General features: G+C 36.2%; 1 protein-coding gene and 1 long non-coding RNA gene across 8 annotated transcripts in view; one reads left to right on the top strand and one right to left on the bottom strand.

The window, feature by feature from the left end:
• Rabgap1l (RAB GTPase activating protein 1 like) overlaps positions 1-21,093 on the bottom strand; it is a 725,139-nt gene that overhangs the window by 212,971 nt on the left and 491,075 nt on the right. For all 7 annotated transcript variants that reach the window (XM_087194125.1, XM_004853402.3, XM_087194130.1 and 4 more), the window contains one exon: positions 912-953. In XM_087194125.1, the coding sequence (XP_087050251.1) occupies positions 912-953 (42 nt within the window). The remainder of the gene's footprint in view (positions 1-911; positions 954-21,093) is intronic.
• The window catches only part of LOC110350906 (uncharacterized), a 35,372-nt gene continuing 30,594 nt past the window's right edge, over positions 16,316-21,093 (top strand). The window contains exon 1 of the long non-coding RNA XR_015444326.1: positions 16,316-16,449. This is a non-coding gene — a long non-coding RNA (uncharacterized LOC110350906). The remainder of the gene's footprint in view (positions 16,450-21,093) is intronic.

Raw genomic sequence — 21,093 nt, 5'->3', positions numbered from 1 at the left:
GAAACACACACATAGACAAAGAAGACTTGAAAGTAGAAGAGGAATAATTAGGAAAGAAAATGATCCACGAGCAGGGGAAGAGAAGGGAGGGTGAAAAAGGGTAGAAGGGAGGATGAGCATGACCAAAGCATGATACATGCATGTATAGAAGCATCACAGTGAAACCCATTAATTTGTACAACCAATATTCATTAATAAATGCTAATAAAAATTAAAACCAAATCTGTCTGAGTCCAGTGTCTGAGATTTTAACCATTATATTATACTGGGAAAAGGTAAGCCTGTGTCTTTTTATAAACCAGGTAATTATCACTTTTAGTAACAGAATGTCTTCTTTGACTGGGTTATTTTTGCCAACTCTATAGCAAATGTCTTGCTGTTCCCACACTGTTAAAACTATAGTGATATGTTGATATAAAATCCCACAAGGTAATTATAATTAAATTCAAAAGTATCTTATAAATTTCCAGCTATCAGGAAAAGAACTGCAAATGGAAATACAGCAGTTTCTTTTTTAGTCAGTGTATTATAGAAGCTTTTTAATGATTCAATTTTATGTTTAGGTGCCTCCAGGGATGTTATTATGGCAAGAAGTATTTTAAGAAAAAAAAAGCAACTTCATTTTGAAAGAAAATAGGTTTTAACTTTTTCTCTTATTCAACTCATATGAATGAAAGCTGTTACTTGTAGAAATGCTGTGATAGCAAGATTAAACGGGCTATAAGGAAAACAAACTCCAAATAAACACAGTAAAAAAGGATGAGAGGGAGAGAGAAGACCAGTTTCTTAGAAAACTGATCTTTTTCTATATGCAAGAACCCAGGAAAGACAAAGGCTATAAGGTGAATTATTTCAGTTCTGAAGGCAGAGAGGTAAGGTAGTTTGTCAACTTAAAATAAAACCAGACTTACCTTTAGGAGAGCCAAGGCTACATGAAAGATAATGTTCAATCCCTGAAATAGAAAATAAGAGAGTAAAAATCAATTCCTTCACATTTATCACTTTTATTATTTTTCCAAGACTTCCATAAATCTTTAATAAAATTCCTAATTGGCTTCATTTTCACATACAATACTAATTAAATCATGAGTTTTTTTTAAAAAGGTACTTTAAGATTTTATTAAAGTATTAGGTATATTTTGTAAATAGTCATATAAAGGGTTTTTATTATTGCAATGAATCATCTTTCTTCTGTACATTTCTGGGTTATTTGCCTGTGTCCAAAGTTTGTGAAAGTCAAGTTTCTTGCTCAAGAAAGCAAAATGATGCTGAAGTCTAAAATTACTAATTGAAATTCCTGATCCTAGTCTGGATATTTAGGTATTATAGTTAAACTATCAGGAGCAGACAAAATGAAACAAGACTGTGCTCCTAATGAGCAGATTACTGTATAGGAGGAGCTTTAAGTATCACATAGGAATTCCAGAATTGTTCTTAGTGTTTTGCTTTAGTGCTGGCTTTCAAGAATTATTTCTACAACCACAGGTGGTAATTAGGGGCTATCTGCTAGACTTCCTTTTCCTTTTCTTCCCTGAAAACCAGAGCACTGTACCATTAGTAATAAATAAACTAAACAGCTCTTGGAGAAGCCATATTTGAGACAAGGTCTGAACTCTGGGCTCAGCCCAATGACTCTGAAGAGATGTTGAGCTATTAAATTCAAGAGACAGGGAATCTTATGTGTTTAAGACAAAAGAATAAGAAATAAGCCTGGTATGAAATGTGCTTTGCTGTTTCCTTACCATGAAAGTTATTATACATGAGAAGAAAGAGTTTTCAAGTATTAGTTAACATCTCCCATAAGTCTAGGATCTATTTAATGTTTCCTCTTCATCTTGGTCACAAATATAATCCACTTGCCTTTTGGATATTAATACCAAAGGTATTGATACCAAAGGCAAAGAATTTCTAATAAACCATACACTTTCTGTCTCCAAAATCAGAAGTGATGATTAGGACCAGACACACAGGATGTATTCCTGTTGTGATTTGCTGATGTAAACTTTCACATTCAGCCACAAAAAATATGATACAAAAGCAGAAAGAATAAATAATCAACACAAAATATTTGGTTGTGAAAAATATAAAATAAACCAAATATTTGGATTTGGGTTATTCAGCTAATTCTTTAAGAAACTGAAGGCAGCAAGAAGTGTAATTAAGACAGGAGGCAAAAACAAATTGACATATTACCATACTAAATGTTGATTTTAGACTAGTTATAATATTTGCCAATTAGAAAAAAGAAAGACTACTCTAGATCAATATACAATTAAGCAAAATTTTTAAAAATTGGGTTACAGTTAAGCAAATCTAAATTTAGGTTTTCACTCACTAGCTGATGCCCACCTCCCAAAATTTGCAGGACAAAATAAAACCCTACCACCCTGCTTCATGCTTATTAATCTACCATCAGAACTAAATCCAACATGTCTCTGGTTCTTGTTTTTTCAGTCAATGCTCAAACTGTAAGTCCCTCTGTCTCTAGTTCTGTAATTTTCACAGTGCTCTGGACCTTTCTCCTGAGCAAGTTTCCCACTCCTCTTCTCCTTCCCAAATCTTTTTGCTTTACTCTTCAAAAATGATGCTGCATATTCAACCAGCCCTGCTGTCATTACTCTTTGTCTACTTTTCAAACATTCTCCTATCTCCATGCTTCCACAGCAACAGTAAAATCTCACTGAGTCTTGTAACTTGTACTATGATTCTCATTTTTCAAAATATGTGACTAGCCCTAAGTTACAATGTTGGGGACCAGACTATCTGAGGAATTACTGGGGGCCAGATGGTATGACTAGGCCAATGTGACCAGCCTTGGGAAACAGAAAAACATACAGAAAGCTGTGTGCTTTCTGGCTGTGTGGGAATGCTTGTAACCACAGTACTTCCAAGGCACGATAACAGCTACTGAGGACAATGTAAAGAATGCTGGTTCTTTAAATTAACTTGGGCAGGCATCTGGGTATATGGAAGAACCTGTTCCCTTTCACGCACTTTCCTTGTGAAAGTTTAATCTGTTCCCTATTTTTCAAAGTATCTTTTCAACTTCTATCGTTCCACAAATGACTCACAAACCCCTCTCCCTGTGGTTCTTCCTGGCTAATAAAAGCGGGTTAACCATGGAAACTGTCAAGAGGCAGGCTTGCCCTGGTCTCCCTTGCATTTTGAATATTGTTTCTGTTTCTCTTTATTCCTCATCCACCCCTGTCAGGCATCCAAGGGTCTGTGATCAGCCCCTGGCCCTACACATTTACTTAATTGCAGGTGGGGGCCTCCCCTCAAATATCCTGATGTCTAGTCTGGTGACATTTACACCAAACACTCTAGTGCAGTGTATATAGGAGCTGCTTATTTGATGAGCCACCGTAGCAATCTTAAATTTTCATAGGCTAACATTTACTTAATCTTCAATCGTCACGTTATTTTCTGTAGACATTTCCATGATTTAACCTCTGCCTAACTGAACTGAAATATCTTTAATTTTATTTTTTTTAGTTTTTGGTACCAGGGATCGAACTAAGGACCTTGCATTTGTGAGGCGGGTGCCAGAACCACTGAGCTAAATCCCCGGCCCTCTAATTTTATTTTTAAGTTTTTTTCAGTACTGGGGATTGAACCTAAGACCTTTGCACTGATATACCCAAGCTCTTTAAAAAAAAATTTTTTTTTTTTAAATTTTGAGACAGGGTCTCCTTATATTACTGTTTCCCAGGCTGGGCTTGAACTTGCAATTTTCCTGCCTCAGCCTTTCAGAATACTGAGATTACAGGCATGTAATCACCCCTGTCATCACCTCTGGCTTGAAATGTATTTTTATTTATTTTTTATTTTTTTTTGGTACCAGGGATTGAACTCGGGTCCTTGCACTTGTGCAGCAGGCGACGAAACCACTGAGCTAAATCCTCGGCCTTGAAATGTATTTTTAAAAGAAAAAATGTCAGGCATGTCCAAGATGCTTCCCCTTTTCAGGAATATGTAATCTCTAGCAAGTTGTTAGTAATGGGTAAACACGTATACTTAGTAGGACTCAAAGGTCTAAAAGAGTTGAAAAATTACTGAGTGAAAAATAACTCATTAATTTGTTATGGCAATTTATTTATAGAATAAAGTCTAATTTATAGGCATTTATAACACAAGTGCAAAATAAGAACAAACATCCACAGAGTATTTTGTATGTGTGTCAGATCTGAATTAACTGCATTAAAAATATATCCTTACTTCATCTCACAACAACTCTAATCTCTATTTTACACACAAAGCAATTTATAGAAATCTAAGTAAATTTTCTAAGGTCACAAAGCTAGTAAGTGGAGACCCAAGAGTTTAACCTAAACAGTCTAACCTTAAAAGTCACCACTAAACCATAAGTTAGAACAGATGGCCTAAGGACTAAGTGAATGCCATAGTTCAGATCTTATAGATCCCAAAGGTCCATGTGATAGAGGCTTGTTTCCCAAGGTGGCCCTATTAGGAGCTGGTAGAGCCTTCAGGAGATGAGGTCTAGTGGCAAGTCTTTAGGCAACTAAAAAAGTGCCCTGAAAGGAATGCTGGCACCCTGGTCTCATCCTCTTTCTCTCTTTCACTTCCTAGCCATGAGGTGAGTGGTTTTATTCTACTACATACCCCTATCATGATGTGCTACCCGCCCAAAGCAACAGGTTCAAACACTGGGTGAAACCTCTAAAACTGTGAGCCACAATAAACCTTTTATCTTTATAAGTTGATCATTTCATGTATTTGTTGAAGCAATGGAATACTATCACAATAAATAAATGAATAAGTCCCCTTTTGGGGTACTAGTTAATGTGTTCTCTAGTTCCTAAACAATGAAAGAGATTCCTTCCATTTAAATAAAAGCACATTTTAAGAGCAAAGTAGAAAGACAGCAAATAGAGGACTTCTACCAAACTTGATTTTATTATTTGTCTCCATATTGAAAAAACAAAAAGTAGTTGATTGCTCACAGAATATGTAGAAAGAAAGGGTCACCATCTTCTTCCAAATACAACCGATTGAGATCAGCCTTGTGTGCATGAAGAAGTGACTCCTTAACTGATTTGGATACTGCTGTTTCAAAGTTCAGTCACAGTCTAGCAATATCTTTGCCTTAAGAAACATTTACAGGTATTTGCCCCAAATTGAACAATTGCTCCAAAGTGCAGATCGTGGTGTTCCTGAGTAGGCCAACAACTGAGCACCCACAATCCTGCATAAAATGAAGGCTGACAGTAGAGCACTCTCTGAAACAAAGACACTGAACATTTTGGCTTTGATGAGCAGGCAATCGTGGGTTCAGAGGGAACTGACAGATTGTGTGAGAAGCTGTCAAAAAACTCCTGACAGCCCTGAGAACAAATGCTGAAAGGTAGTATCAAAAAGTGCCAAACATACATCAGCACCTGGGACCTTAGAGATTAAAATAAAATGGAAACAAAGAATATGCAGAAATGGAAATCCTAGCAACAAAGCAGTAAGAAATGATCGAACCTAGAGCAGCCAAGACAAATGGAATTGGCTCACAGACAAAGCCAGAGGAAATGATATGCTGTCCTTTTTGACCCATCCAAAATGGATATTCCAGCCTAGGAAAAGGTAAAGGATATAAAAAGCATAGCAAAAGAATTGTGCGTTTGGAAAATGATATGACAAATGCTAGCAATTACTATTAGGGTCATGTATTTATTGCCTACTATCTCTAGTATTTTGTTTTTTTCACTCAATCCCAGGAACAACTCTGTGGCATATGTGTTACTGTCACCATTTTAGAGATGAGAAAACTGAGTTTCAGAGATATCACACTGTTACTATATGATAAAGCCAGGATTAGAATTTAGGTCTGTCAGACTAAAACAAATCCCAACTCTTTGTACTAATTTTATCTCAACTGCTTATCCAGTATGACTGTGATAGACTTGAAGATGTTCACAATTCTTTGATAAGTCTCCCACTGAAAGTTAGGGTCTCTGTCCTATCCACTGAATCTGGGCACCTATGCTACTACTTTGACTGACAGAAGATGGCAGAAGTGATGTCATGCTAGTGTAGGGGCTGACAGCCTCAATATCTGATTTCTTGGATCACTTCCTTTGGAAGCCAGCTGCCATATAAAAAATACTTAGACCCTCATGCGTTCTAAGGCCCAAAAGCCTTTTCACTGGTGAGAGAAAGACCCAAGGGCCACCAAGGTGCTGGCTACGTGAGTGGAGTCATCCTGGAAGCCAGTCAGGTGGTCTGATGCCCTGTGAGGCGAAAATGAACCATACAGCAGAACCCTCCCCAAATAACCTTACTCAGCAGATCATGAAGAAAACAAATGCAAATTTTTAATTTTTAAAACTTTATTTTGAAAATAATTCTAGATTTAGAAAAATAAAAAAATTCCAAGAATATCTGCATATCTTTCAACTTTCACTCAGTTTCACCAAGTGTCAACAATAAACATAACAGTACAATGATTAAAACTAAGAAATCAGCATTGAAATTTTGTCAAACACCTCTCTAATGTCTTTTTTCTGGTCCAAGACAAAGCTGGATCATACTTTGAATTTAGTTGTCATATCTCCTTCATCTGGGACAGTTTTCAGTCTTTCTCTTTCAATGGCCTTGACACTTTTTGATAGTGCTGGTCAGTTACTTTTTAGAACGTAACTAAGTTTTGCTTGTCTAATATCTTCTTATAGTTAAGTTCACATTATGTATTTTGGCACAAATATCACAGAAGTAACATTGTTCTTTTTTCAGAGCATGCCATCAGGAGGCTACATAACATCAACATGTCTCACCATAAAAATCACTGTTTTTAAAGCACCGAACCCTGTTGGCTTTTCTTTAATAAGCTTCTCACTTCTATGATCTATAAAGTAATGTGTTTTTTCCAAAGAAAGTGACATAATTACCATGAAAATACAAAAAAAGCAAATGCTGGTTGCTCTTAAATATAGGTTCTATATAGAAAGAATATTTTAAGACATCACCTAAAGTCTTTTACTTTGTTTTGTTTCTCATATTTTAAGCTCCTTAAAAACTCAATCTTTTAGGATGGCTAAATAGTGGAATTTGGTTGAGTAACCTGTAAAAGGATGTTTGGGTTTTTGGATATTTTTCTGCATGTCCACTAGAGGTCAGGATTGTAGCACTGAAAAATCAAGGAAGAGCGTTTCAGCTATGGCCCAGAAAGAGAATATTCCTATATTTAAGAGTAGGAATAATGCTGGAAATGAGAAACTAGTCTTATAAAATACACAAAAATTGGAAGACTCTCACCCTTTCTTTCCCCTATCTCATCACATATTTTCCATTTTTATTTAGCTTCTTTATTAAACTTTTTTCATAAATAATTAACTAAAAAGTTCAAGAATGGAGGATGAGTCATAAATAGGGAATAAACACCTTTCCCCCTGGTGGTCCCTTTTTCCCACCAGTGCCCCTTCTTTAATGATCTCATTCATGCTTGAAGGAAAGGAAAAATATGGGTTTCTTCTCAGGGAATTTTCTCAGACCATAACCTGAACTTCCGGATGTTATTATACGATATTCCTTCTACTTAGAATATCCTTCTCTCTCACTGGACTACCCCGCTCCTCCTCCTGGTCTGCACTTAAATGCTAAGTGCTCTAGGAAGGGTTTTGTGGCCTTCCCTTGCTGAACAAAGTACTCTCTGTTAGTGGCCTGTAAAATTGCCCTCCCTGTATCACAGCCCTCATCTTGCAGTTGTGTAACTACTGATTACCAGTCTCCAGTTCCCTGTAAGGTGTATGAGGCCAGAACCTGCCTGTATCTTCATATTCCCATCCCTCAGAACACTACCTGGAACAGGGTAGGTGCTTAGTGTTAGCTGAATGACTTTAGGAAATGAACAGAGTTATTAGTAACAAAGAAAAAAAATTTTGATGAAAATTAAAAATCAGTATTGCTCAAAGTAATTTCTTTCTATAGTTTGTTGATATTAACTTTGTACTTTTTTCTTTCTTTCTGGTTTTCAGGTTATTTGATAACCATATTAACATAAGGTCCCTCAATGTGAGAAGTGAGCTTAAATTCAGACAAATTATCTTTTATCTTCTTCTGCCCTAGATCGGAAAGGTTTACTTCTCCTTTTCAAATCTGAAAAGTAGGGTATATTCCACAAAGCTAATTTGCTCTGGAAAACAAAACCAATCACACATTAATCAGTCTTCAGAGATAAGCATGAGCTATTTTAAGCACTCCCAGTACAGAATCAGGCAAAACAAAATGCTCAAGAACTTGCAGTCAAATATATAGTCAAGAGGCTTTAAAACACTGAAGAAGTGTTACATTATTTTGCTTGGAAACAGGCAATGACTCCAGCAGAACTCTGTACTTAAACCAAAACACTGGTAATGCTGTGGATTCTCAGTCTCACTTCTCCACAGTGAATTCTGAGGTTTGGGTAGCACTGGGGAGCTAGTAATGAGAATATTTTTCTTTAGGGACCCCTTTTCTTCTGTCCTCATCCATTCTATGGGTGTTAGTGAAGCTTAAACACTAGGGTCAGCAGAGACAGAAGTGACACAAGAGAAAAATGAAAGCCAAATCATATAAACAGTTCCACTACTGCCCACCATGTTCCTGTGAAGGTATAAGAAAGATGTTATTAGTTACGTGAACTCACAATTTCCTTTTTAATCGCCACCTAGGAGCAGCTCAACCCATCCCTCCACATTCTGTCTGTTCTCTGACACCCAGAGGTATCAGCTATCTGGTCCACATAAAAATGCAATGCAAAGGCTGGGGATTTAGCTCAGTGGTGACGCCTGGCTCGCAAGTGCAAAAGGTCCTGAGTTCAATCTCCAATAATACCAGAAAGAAAAAAAAAGCAACACAAGCTTTAAGAATCATGTTATACCCTGGGACCAGCCCAAGTTGCTTTTCTGCCTCAGAGATCTAGCATCTTTCTGCTGAGAATGAAAGACTGAGGGCCAAATTAAGACATACCACTTTACAGTAGCCATTACATGTAAGCCTCAATTGCTATAATCTGTACAGCACTGTATTCCAAAGAACCTCCAACTACAATGTTTCACTGAACTGTAACAATATCTGTCAGGTACAGAAGCCATGATTAATACCACCATTTAACAAAGGAAACTCAAATGCACTAGGTGATGTACCTGAGTTCCCAGAATTAGCACTGGAATGCCAAATTTCCTGATTGTAGCTCAGCTCTCTTTTCATTAGGCTAGTGCTTCTCAACCATGGCTGCTTATTAAACTCACCTGGGAGCTTTTATAACTCAATGCCGCAGGTGCTCCATCTCAGAACAAATGAAGAAAGAATTTCTCAGGGGTACAGTGGGACCACTTGTATTTTTAAGAACTTCCAAGGTGTTGCTATCAGAAATCCAGACCAAGAACTGAGCATTAGGAATTTTCAGGCCAACTGTACATTAGAATCCAAAAGCTGCAAGAATGCCCTAACATCTAATTTAACTGATGAGAGTGGAGCACAGCCTCTTCAGGGGATTCTAAAATAAAGCCAAGTGTGGACATCACTGCACAATACCTTCAACAAGCATGTCTTAAAATTCTTTGAAGTCTCCTTTATGTTTTTTACTTTATATTTAAAATGTTTCTATATGCCACCAATGCAAAGTTCTTAAGGTCAAACATCAAAATTCTTGCTAAAATAAAGTTTACTAAATTACTAATTGCTAAATGTAATTATTGTACTCAGAATCTAGCTGAAAATAAAAGAAATCTGTTGTTCTAAAAATATAATACTGGTGCAACTTATGTGGAAATCAGTATGGAGATACCTTAAAAAACTAGAATTAGAAGTCCCATTTGACCCAGCTATTCCCCTGCTGGGTATCTTCCCCCAAAATTAAAAGAATCATACCACAGCATATGTGCACTCATGTTTACAGTAGCACAGTTTGTAATAGCTAAAACTGGGAAACAGCCCAATTGCCCATCAACTGGTGACTGGATAAAGACGTATTTCTTTTTATAAAATGGAGTACTACTCAGCCATAAAGAATAAGAAACTAGAGACATCTATAGCTAAATGGATGCACATTGAGGCTATACTCTTAAGTGAAATAAATAGGACACACATCTGTAAATACTGAATAGTTTCTCTGGTGCGAAAGTGTAAATGAGGATCAAAGTGTAAAATAGATAATGTGAAATAGGAAAAAAAGGTCCAAAGGGAAAGGGGAAATGAAAGGGGTAGGGGAAAGGAAAGAAGGGAAAGGGAAAAATATGAGAAAAGGAAAAAACAGAAACAAAATCTTTGTAAATAGGTAGGGGTGGAGGCGTTGAAGGGTGGGCAGGGGAATGGGGAAAAAATAAGAACCAAGATCCATTATGTAAAGGTACAAGTTCCCAATGATGAATGTAACTATATTGTATACCTAAAATGTACCAATAAACTTAATTAATTAAAAAATATACTAGCCACTTTAGTTATTGTAAAAAAAAAAAAAGACCAATAATCTATCTGTGCTCGGAAGGGTATGTGGTACTTTAGAAACTGAAGTAGAACTAATGACGTCATTAAATAATCTTTCTGGAACCTGTTAATGCTGATCATGCAATGTTATCAAGATATAACATAGTGAATTCCCTAATGAACAATCCTGTCAAGTATATTTATTTAGTTAAGTAATCCACTAAGGAAAGATAAATGATGTTACCCATTGTGAGTAAATTAGTACATAACATTTTATTTGAATTATGCAAAATAATCTTATAAAGTACTTAAGATAGCCAATAACATTACATTCATGCACTTACAATATATATTATCCTACCGGGAAAAATGATTAATAAAAACATGGAAGTTGGGGGTCCACTGTAAGCTAGTTTTTATATGCCCTATCAGATCATTTGCTAGCAGCAAAAAAAATGGTGAATGGTCATCTGAAAAGTTGTAGAAAATATGTTCGTAAATTGTGTCAAATTTCACAAATGTCTTCAGTGATTTGTGTCTGTGGGCACATACTAGTTTACAGGTGGTATTCTACTGTATAGAAAGCTATACAGTTTACTACTTGAAAAAATCAATAGGACTGAAATATAAATATACGATTCAAATATGATTATTTTTCCCCAGTGCTGTGGATCAAACCCTGGACTGCAGGTAAATGCTCTAGATTTGAATGTGATGAAATTATGACAGATTAATGGTAAGAACAGAGCAACATCTGATGAAAGCTAAGAAACAAAATTTCAAATGAACAGATTAATTTTATGAAACTGATGACAGAAAATCAGAGATAATGTGCTATTAATATTATTTCTTTAAAAAGTATATTGAGCTAGGTGTGGGAGTCAAGAGAACTAATTAGCAAAGGACACCACAGCAATAAGAATATAGTGGTTGTGGCAAAAATTCTGCGATTTTAGGGAAAGGCTCCAGAAGGCATGTAAAATACATTCCCATTTTAAAATAGTAAGCTGAGGGTGGTGACACACACCTGTAATTCAAGCACTCAGGAGGCTGAGGCAGGAGGATTGCCATGAGTTCAAGACCAGCTTGGGTTACACAAGGAGTTCAAGGCCACCCTGAACTACATTGTGAGACCTTGTCTCACAAAAAAAGTAAATAAAGCCTAATATTAAACACTCTGGAAGTTTGCTGTAGTAATTTAGTAATATACTACATACCAATCTTTTAGAAGATCAGTATAACAGTTCCATTTCTCCCCTAAAGTGTCTCAATCTCTCTGTTGAGGAATACTGGTTAAGAATACCAAAGGGGGGCCAGGGATTTAGCTCAGTGGTGCTGCCACCTGCCTTGCAAGCACAAGGTCCTGAGTTTGATCCCTGGTACGAAAAAAAAAAAAAAAAGAATACCAAATGTGATTTGTTAAAAGTTCAGGTTCCTGAATCTCATCCTGGAACACTCTGATTCAGTAAGTCTAAGATGTGCATGGACTTCTATTATGTGCCTTCAACTTAGTGCCTCCTACTCCACTCTGCAGATTCCAATAATAAAGCTAGCTTAGGAACCTCCAGTTTCTATGTCTTTAAGAGTTAGAAGTCATAGGAGAAAAAGTTAGAATATTAGTATAGGTCAAATTGAGGAAAGCCTTATGCAAATAAGTTCATTCCAGGTGACTATTATGCCTGCTGTCATTCTGCTTATGCCCATACAGCTCATTTCACTGAAATCCCTTAGGGTGAAAGTCATCAGTGAACTGTCTTTCTGATTGTTTGCTAAGTTTCTTCCTAGTTTCCTTCCCAAGGATGGCCAACTGGCCGGAAGCTCAGCTGAAGGCAGCCACCTCCTTGAAACATCTTCTGACTCCAACCCTCCAAGAGACCCACCAGCTTATGTTCCCACAACTGCCTGACCTTACATCTTCCATTAGGGTTACTGCCACAGTCACCCGGCATCACTTCACTTTTATGCATGTTCATCTCTCCCACAATACTGGAAACCCTTCAGTCTAGGGACCATGTTTTACTGCTCTTGACAACCTCAGAGCCAATCCAGATTAGACATATACTAAGTGTTTAATAATTTCCAACTAATTAACATCAAAAATTAATTTAATTGACTTGACCCTATTATCTAGGTGACTAGAAATTGGAAAGCTTTCAATTCCAGGGAGAACAATCCAGCCTTTAAGTTTTTTAATGATTTGAAATGAGATATAAACGATCAAGGCACTGCTTTCCAAAATTAAATAGCTTTCTTTTTCTCACTTTTTTAAAAACAAAGACCAAATGGGCATATATGTGATCCAAGGCAACCTGAAGAATTAGTAGGAAAGACACAAGAAATTTAAGCATTTAACATTAGAACACATTATTTTATTGAATAAAGATCAGCTTATAATCTGCCTGCAGCTCAGATTGATTCACTGTATAAAGAGAGATCTTAGTGCATGTCTTACCTTGAAAAGTAAGTAAGGAGTTATATAACCCAACATTCAAGAGGCGAAATATGAAGACAGGTTAGATTATAGCCTACCTCTGATTGTCTCATTTACAATAAATGGCATTTGGCTTTTTCCTAAGACCAAGTTCTTATTTTCTAATTCATTGTGGTTTTGGATTCCTACTTTGTCTAGTGCCACCCTGAGAACTCACTAAATTCTACAGGCCTGTTTAGGCCAGAACTCTTGCCATTCCCCTTCTTTAGAAATGAGGTCCTGCCTTTAAATACTATCCCTTTCCTTGGGCCTGTGAAAACCTTCCATTCTGAACACTAGCATCTCCTGAGCTCCCTAGAATCATACCTGGGCCTCCAGTGGGCTCCCGAGGTGACCCCATGGAGTCCCATGACTTTAAATACACAGAACAAACTGATGCTTCCCATAGTAACATCTTTAGCCTCAGTACCATCACTGAACTTGGGACTCATAATTTAACTGGCTCCATATTTCCATTTGGACGTCCTATTAGGAATCTTAGACATGTCTAAATCCAATTTCTTTATTTTCCCATAAACTTGCTTTCCATCTCAGTTACTGGCAACTGATTCGTCTAGTTGCTCTAGCAAAAATCTCTGAAATCATCCTTTCTCTCACAGCCCACCACCAATTCATCAGCAAATCCTGTTGGGTCTACTTATGAAATACACTCTTCTAATTCATCCACCTCTGATCTGCACTGTTCCACCTAGGCCAAGCCTCCAGCAACCTCGGTTAATGCAATAGTCTGCCTCTCCCTACCTTGGGCTCTCCACCTCTGTTTTCCACACAGTGGCCAGAGTGACCTCTTTAAAACACACATCAGCTGGGTGCACTGGCACATGCCTGTAGTCTCAGCTACTCAGGAGGCTGAGGCAGGAGGATCACTCGAGCCCAGGAGTTTGAGGCCAGCCTAGGCAACACAGCAAGTCCTCATGTCTTAAAGAGGATCGGAAAGAGGGAAGGAGGGAGATACCAGATCAATTTCTCTGCTCAAACTTTTTTTTTTCCACTTAAATATTATGGGTTTCATTCGGTCAGAAGCTGGGACAGACTGATCTCACTACTTGTTCTCACAACATTTCTTGGCACATTTCTGAAGAGGCAGTAGGGTGCTGGGTACGGTATGAGATGGACTCTGGAGCCAGCTGTCAAGGTTTGCATCAACTTTTCACTTCCTTCTAACTGGAGAGCTCAGAACATGTTATTCAAACTGTGGACCTCAGTTGCCTCATAAATAGCACCTACCTCACAGGGCTGTGATGAGGATTAAATGGGTTTCTGTACATAAAGCACATAGTAAAGCTATATATGGTAACATTTTTATGTTAAAGTCCTCAAACTAAACTCAGAATTTTTATGAGAAATGTCATTCCTAAGGATTCCTTTACACATTTGGATAAAGGCAGACCTGTGTCTAAGATCCTGGAGAAAAAAATCTTGTCTCTTCCAACTTGATCATATCAATAACTCAGTCTGGGGTTTTTTTTGTTTGTCATTTTGTTTTGTTTTTTTGGAGACAGGGACTCACTGTGTATCCCAGGCTGGCCTTGAACTCACAGTGTCCCTCCTGCCTCAGTCTCCTGAGATCTGGGATTACAGGCGTGAGCTACCATGTCCGGGTTCCAATAACTGTCAAACAAGGAAATGATTAGGCCATTAGGAAAGTAGAGGTAGACAGTACCTTAGGAGAAATAAATAAAAGGACAATAAACTTTAAAAATGGAAAGAGAGTTTTATAGTGTTTGATTCTAGAAAATGATAGTTGACGAATTTAGCCTTTGACATTCTTAATTATTATCTAGGGTTTAAAAATGATTCAGTAAAACAGAGCTCACTGCACAGATGACACAGGAAGTCTGACACAGACAGGTATCTAAAAGTTCTTAACAGACCATGCAAAAATCACTGAGCTGGACAGGGTCTTGGAAGGTGTAACCATTCAGGCCTCTGGGTGCGAATCCCAACCACAGGAAACAGATGCTGATAAGAAGGGAGTTTTAAGGAGATTTTTGGAGGAGATAACCAGGAAGCCAAATATCCCTCCTTTCTGATTTTACTGGGGTATCTGTTTATCGTGGGTATCTGCCTCACATTTAACTGCTGCTATCCATTTTGCTATAGTATACATTTACTTCCTTTTGTGACAGTGTGAATTTATTTCCTTTTATTCTGCACTCAAAGAAAATGGAGAACACCTGATCACAATTTTTCATGTCACTGAGGACCCTTTTGAATGTATCCTTTTCAAGGTTAGTCTTAATTCCTTTAATCTGTCTTCATAGGTATCAATTTTAAATTCTTTTTGTTGTTCACTTGTGAACTCTCTCCAAGACCTATAAATCTCTTAACAAAAACCAATAATAAAAAGAGTTATAAGAAATTTTGTAACACAGGCCCAAATAGTATAGACCACTATTAAAGAATTACCTACTAAGCGTATTGACTTTAAGTACCAATACTCAATTGCCTATTTCTGTTTTGATCCCAATATCAGCCATAGTTCTTGTCACTTTACTGCCATGTTTATGTAAGTTCTCCTGTTTTAAATAAGGGGTGTTGGCCTAAACTACTTGAAAAGTACCTTCCAAGTCAAACAATTCATGATTATTTCTGATTTGGATATACTAGAAATATAGTTCTGTTTCAAAATATCCACTGATTGAATAGGCTTACAGAAATGTGGCAGTCTTTAAATTCTAGTTCTCTGCTGTGGGAAGTTAGGTACCAACATTATCATGTCAGTCTTGAGATCAAGATCCACTTAGAGAATAGGCCTAGAGAATTTAGCTTTTTCAAACTAGAGGGACCTCCAGGCTTCTTGCACACTTAAATATTGGGGAGGTCTTTAAATGAGAGTAAAGATGAACAGACAGTAGTGACACAGAAAATAAAATTTTCAACTTGGAGTTCTAGGGCATAAAGAGGCTTATTTATTGTATTGGTTGGTTGGGTTTGATTTCTGGGTTATGCATTGGAAAATACATTTCAAAAAATATTGTAATCTATTTTTCTCAGATGTTGTGAAAGTGGGAAAATTGTAAATTCTCAAAATTTTCCAAAATAAGACTGGATAAGTTCCATTTTAGACATTCTAAACATTAAAAAAAAACTCATTTTAGAAAGATATAAAAATATCTGAAGTCAAGATAACAGTGAAACCTGTTTGGACAAGTCCTATGGCCCTCATATGACATTTTCATAGTCTCAAAGCAGTATCTGTGAGGGCAGTGTGCTAATTAGGTAAAGGCAAAGTATCCCCTACCATCATCTCACAGGAAGTAGGAAGGGCAGTATTGCTTTTCCATGTAACACTTAATTTAGGAAATGTTTCTGCCTGTTAACTGTATTCTGTATATAATTTTTACTTTTTAATCAATTTATATGTTCCTGAGGAGAATTTCTTTATGCTTGTTTTAATTTTTAGGAACCTGAACTTGTGTGACTGGGATGGATCGTCCCTCAGGTGTGAACAATTCTATGTCTGCCTACAACTAAGGGTTCCTTCTCAGAGGACACTATGGATAGACATGATATATTGGTGAACTCATCAGAACACTGGAAATGTGAGCATCCACTTTTAAATTCAATCAACCTGTGTGTGTGTGTGTGTGTGTGTGTGTGTGTGTTTCAAACATTAAGAGACAACCCCTGTATATTCAACTTGAAGAAGAAGAAAGAGGAGAAGGAGGATGAGGAGGAGAAGGGAGATCAGAAGGAGGAGAGAAAACAGAGGGAGGAGTGGAAGGAAGGATGAGGAGGAGGGGCAAGAAGGAAAAGAAGTCGAGATAAATAGTGGTTCTAGAATTTACACTAAGTTATTGGGGAAATTTTTTAAATCTTTTCATTTGTCAATGCTGTAAAATTTTAACAACAAAATAATGAAAAAACTGAGTAACAAACTATAAATAGAAATAAAATTTGTAGTGGAATTTTTATTATTTTCAATTAAATATTTAGAGGTCATGATAGAGAATAAGGTACTTGGGTAATAAATAACTGGGTCTTGGATATAATTCTCTTAAACAGCATCTCTTAACAATGTCATTCCTGATTAACACTGTTACAAAGAACAGAATGTCCTACAGAACTGAGTAACAGAATTAGTGCTAGTAGTAAGGAATAAGAAATTAGTCCGCAAATGAGTCTCTGGTGGGCGACTCTGGACTTCTTTTCTCCTCTACAAAGAAGTGCAGTTGTTACAATTGGTGCATAAGATTAGGTCTGTGAACCAGAAAGCCAGGGGCTGGCCTAGTGGTTTCTTGTTTGTTGCTCTCTAAAGCCTTGCTATATAACATATTCTCTGTGGAAGCATCATCGACATCACCTAAGCGTAAGTGAGACAGGCACACTCTCAAATCCATATCCCAGAGTGCACAGCCAAATCCAAACTGGCCTTTTCCTAGGGTCCAGGGGAATCAAATGTATACTACAATTTGAGACCCACTTGTTAAAGTTTCTCATAGCTCAAAAAGTTTGATCCTATAACAATAAAAATATATTTTTGAATGAGGTCTTCAAAATAAAGCAAAAGGGAAACTCATTGAACCTAAAAATAAAACGTTGTGAGAGGGAAGGACTGTGGCTAGTTATTTTAACTCTTCTTTTTTTTTGGTACTGGGATCAAATTCAAGACCTTCTGCCCAACAATCAAATGTTTACTGATTCCTTATTCTGGGCCAAGAACTGCCATTTAAAAAAAAAAGTTAAAGATAAGCAAGGAAACAAAATTAAGACAGAATACAGTGAGTATAAAATCTTAAGTACTAAAGATAATCAGATTTTTAAAATGATTTTACACACAAAAAATGAAATAAACCACAGACAAACTTTCAAACAGGCTACACACTGGCTTTTTTTTCCATTTAACTTATTTTTGTATTTTTATTTTAGACATATAGCTATTCTACTTAGTGGTTCACAACACAAGGTACTTCCCATAAACAGCAGATGGCACCATGCATCAGTGAAGGAATGACAAGTCCTAAAAATCAAGCTGTCAAAATTTGAATCAGTTAGAAAAATGACTGAAATTTTTCTAACTAGCTTTGTAATAGAGACAGATAACTTAAAATACCTCATTTTAATAATTCACTGAAGATAAAGAAGTTACTTTTCATTCAGTTTTACTGATCAGAAATTATATAAGGAAATAAAAAAGCATCCTAATTTATAAAAAGTCTGCTGAAAATCAATTTGTAAGTACACCTTATTAACAGAGGTATTAGGCCAAAAATCCTAACAAGAAAATTCCAGCCAGCAAAGATTTCTAGAAGAATATAAATTCAAAGGAAAAATTCAATGTGCTAAATTATTAAGGAAATGCATTAATATATAAATTAAGGACCATAAATTAATGGCTATGCATGCCCTCAAAAGTGATGTAAATCAATAAAGATAATTCATGGTATTATGTAGTTCATAGAAAATTTTATTTTTTCCACTCCACTGCAATCCCTTGATTTCAGATGTTAAGAGTGTATGCGAGCCTTGTCTTTCTTTGGCCCAGCCAGCAGTGGCAAATAGACATTACTTTACAGGCTATTTCATTCTCTGAAACATAAAGCAGCTCTACTATCTTCTTCAAAGACACAAAAGTGATTCCACAGATGCAATTCCTATAAAAAGTTTTAGAAGGATAAATCAAAGGTTAAAAATGAAAATAAAAAGTAAAGTGAGGTAAACTGATACTTCCAATCTGTAAGTCTAAATTCCACTAAATCTCTTTTCCAAAAAAGAAAACATTTTGGGGAAAAAGTAGAACTCAAAACAAAAGCAAAAATCAAAAAACAAAACAACAAAATGGAATTCATGTTTCAGAAGTAAACAACAAGCAAACCTCACCAAAATTTTTCCTGCAATATATTCCTCTTTCTCAACTTTCAAAATATGTATTCAGTGTTTTGTGGAGAACATTTTCAACTGTCCCTAGCTGCATATTTTTCCTAGATGAAATAAAGCAATAACACTGAGTTTAACCTACAGTTAGCTTTCACATTCAAATGTACAGGTTCAGGTAATCTCCGTCAGCTTTCACTGTCAGCAGTAGTAGCTCTATTACTATTTATCTAGTACCCCTAGTTGCTTATCCTTTTCAATACATTCATAACAGCCATAGTCGTCTCAGAAACACTTAAATCAGACTCTGGAATTCCATGCTTAAAGATCCTCAATGGCTTCTCACTGAAGCTGAGATGAAATCCCATGTCTTCAGTATGGCCACCAAACTGGTATAATTTGGGTCTTACCCACCTCTTGTCAACTGGTCTCTGTGTTCTAAAAATTCAGATTTTCATTCTGATACTCTTACTCAAGAGCTCCAATGTGTCCTCCCCGGCAACTCCCAATGGGGATTTCTCCTATTCATCAGTCAGATTTTAGCTTTAAATATAACTTACTTAGAGAGACCATTCATGAAACCCAAATTGAAAATAAGTAAGTTTCCTTTTGATAAAATCTTGAGGCAACTTGAACTTTTCCTTCACAGCATTTCTTGTCATGTACAATCATATCTATCTGCATCTACATCTATATATTTATTTATTATCTTTGCCCACTGGCCTCATGGATACACGGATAATGTCTATTCAATTAACCATGGTATCTGTTAGGAAAATACCAGCATATATTAACTGCTTAATATTCATTAAATAAAGTACAATGAATTATTGAATGAATTAATAAGATGATATTCCTTTCAGCAAATATATCTGGTCCCTTAGATGCTGAATTGATGAGTTATTAGTTATTTTTGAGAGACAAAGACAAAGACTCACAAAACATTTTGGAAGAATTTGTGACTTCTTTTTTTGGCTGTCCTGGCATTTTCCTAACTGTTGAAAGTACTAGTCTGTCTCATATTCATGACTGGAAGTAGATACTCATCCACTTTTTTCACTTCTTTCAAAGCATTTGAAAGTAAATTACTCATAAGTCCTTTTAGATTCCTATGTGAACCTTTAATAATCTAGCCAATAAAAGTCTAGTTAATCCTCTGATATAATGCATTCAAATGTATTCAATGAATTCTTTCCCCCACATATAAAAATACACATCAGAGAAATGGCTATAAAAGGATATCTAATCTAATAATACTGTATACATTGTCTAATACGTTCCTCCCCCGGGGTTCCACAAAACTGTAGACAATGTTAGACAGTTTGGTGTTATATCACAACTTTTAAAAAAGTATATATAAAAAAAGATAAAAGATAAAAGGCATATGAGCTAAAGCATAGACTTATAAAAGCAACAATTCACAATTTCAGCATTTATTGTTAATTTTAATTTGTAATGTATATATGACTGTTGATAGTCAATACAACTATTTTGGCTTTCTGAGATATATCTTTTTTTTTCTTTTTGGTACCGGGGATTGAACTCAGGATCTTGCGCGTGCCAGGCAGGTGCTGTGCTGCTGAGCTACATCCCTGGCCCTGAGATACATCTTTTTAAAAACATCATTTTTATCAAGCTATTACCACAATTTAATCTTCAGTGACTTCTAATTTATAAAATTGTGCTTCCCAAATTGAGGTATGCCGAACTACTGAGGCAGTGAGGCAGGGGAAAGCCAAGGTAAATATGCTGCATTTCTTTGGAAAGACAACTTATGCTTGGACATATAAAGGAAAGAAATACTTAGACTAAAACAACTCTGGCTCTATAATGCAGCAAAATGTAAATTTTACATGTAATTTTAATAGATGATATAACAAAGCAGTTTTGATTTGGGAGACATAATAGACATGCAATAAACATGTCAAGATATAATGGAAAATTTCATTAATTTATTACACAAATAGTATTTATGATGGCCAGAAATAATGGGAATTAACACTAGACATTCTGCCAGTTTGGATTAGGTGTTACTTATTCTTATTATCTTAGCTTCAACAGATCATTATTCCCAGTATACTATTAGGTGGAATCATAGGAAATTGCCAATATTTAATAATTTTGGTCTTACAAAAATAGCAAATTCCTATGGCCCAATATATTACAGAGTTCCTCTTATTTGTGTTTGATTACCCCAATCTGCCTCCTTCCAAAGATGTGTATTAGTTCAGTCTCCATTGTGAAGTACTGTGATTAACCTAAAATAGTACATAATAAGTACTGGATAAAGGCTCAGCCTGGTACCATTTGTACACAGTGAGTATGAGTATCTGAAGTTTCATTATTTGAAAGAAAGAAGACTGGTAATAGAT

The sequence above is a fragment of the Heterocephalus glaber genome, unplaced genomic scaffold (genome assembly GCF_053883595.1).
Source record: "Heterocephalus glaber isolate CG9 unplaced genomic scaffold, H.glaber_assembly_v1.0 deba00001600, whole genome shotgun sequence".
Taxonomy (NCBI): domain Eukaryota; kingdom Metazoa; phylum Chordata; class Mammalia; order Rodentia; family Bathyergidae; genus Heterocephalus; species Heterocephalus glaber.
This window is presented reverse-complemented; position numbering and strand designations above follow the sequence as displayed.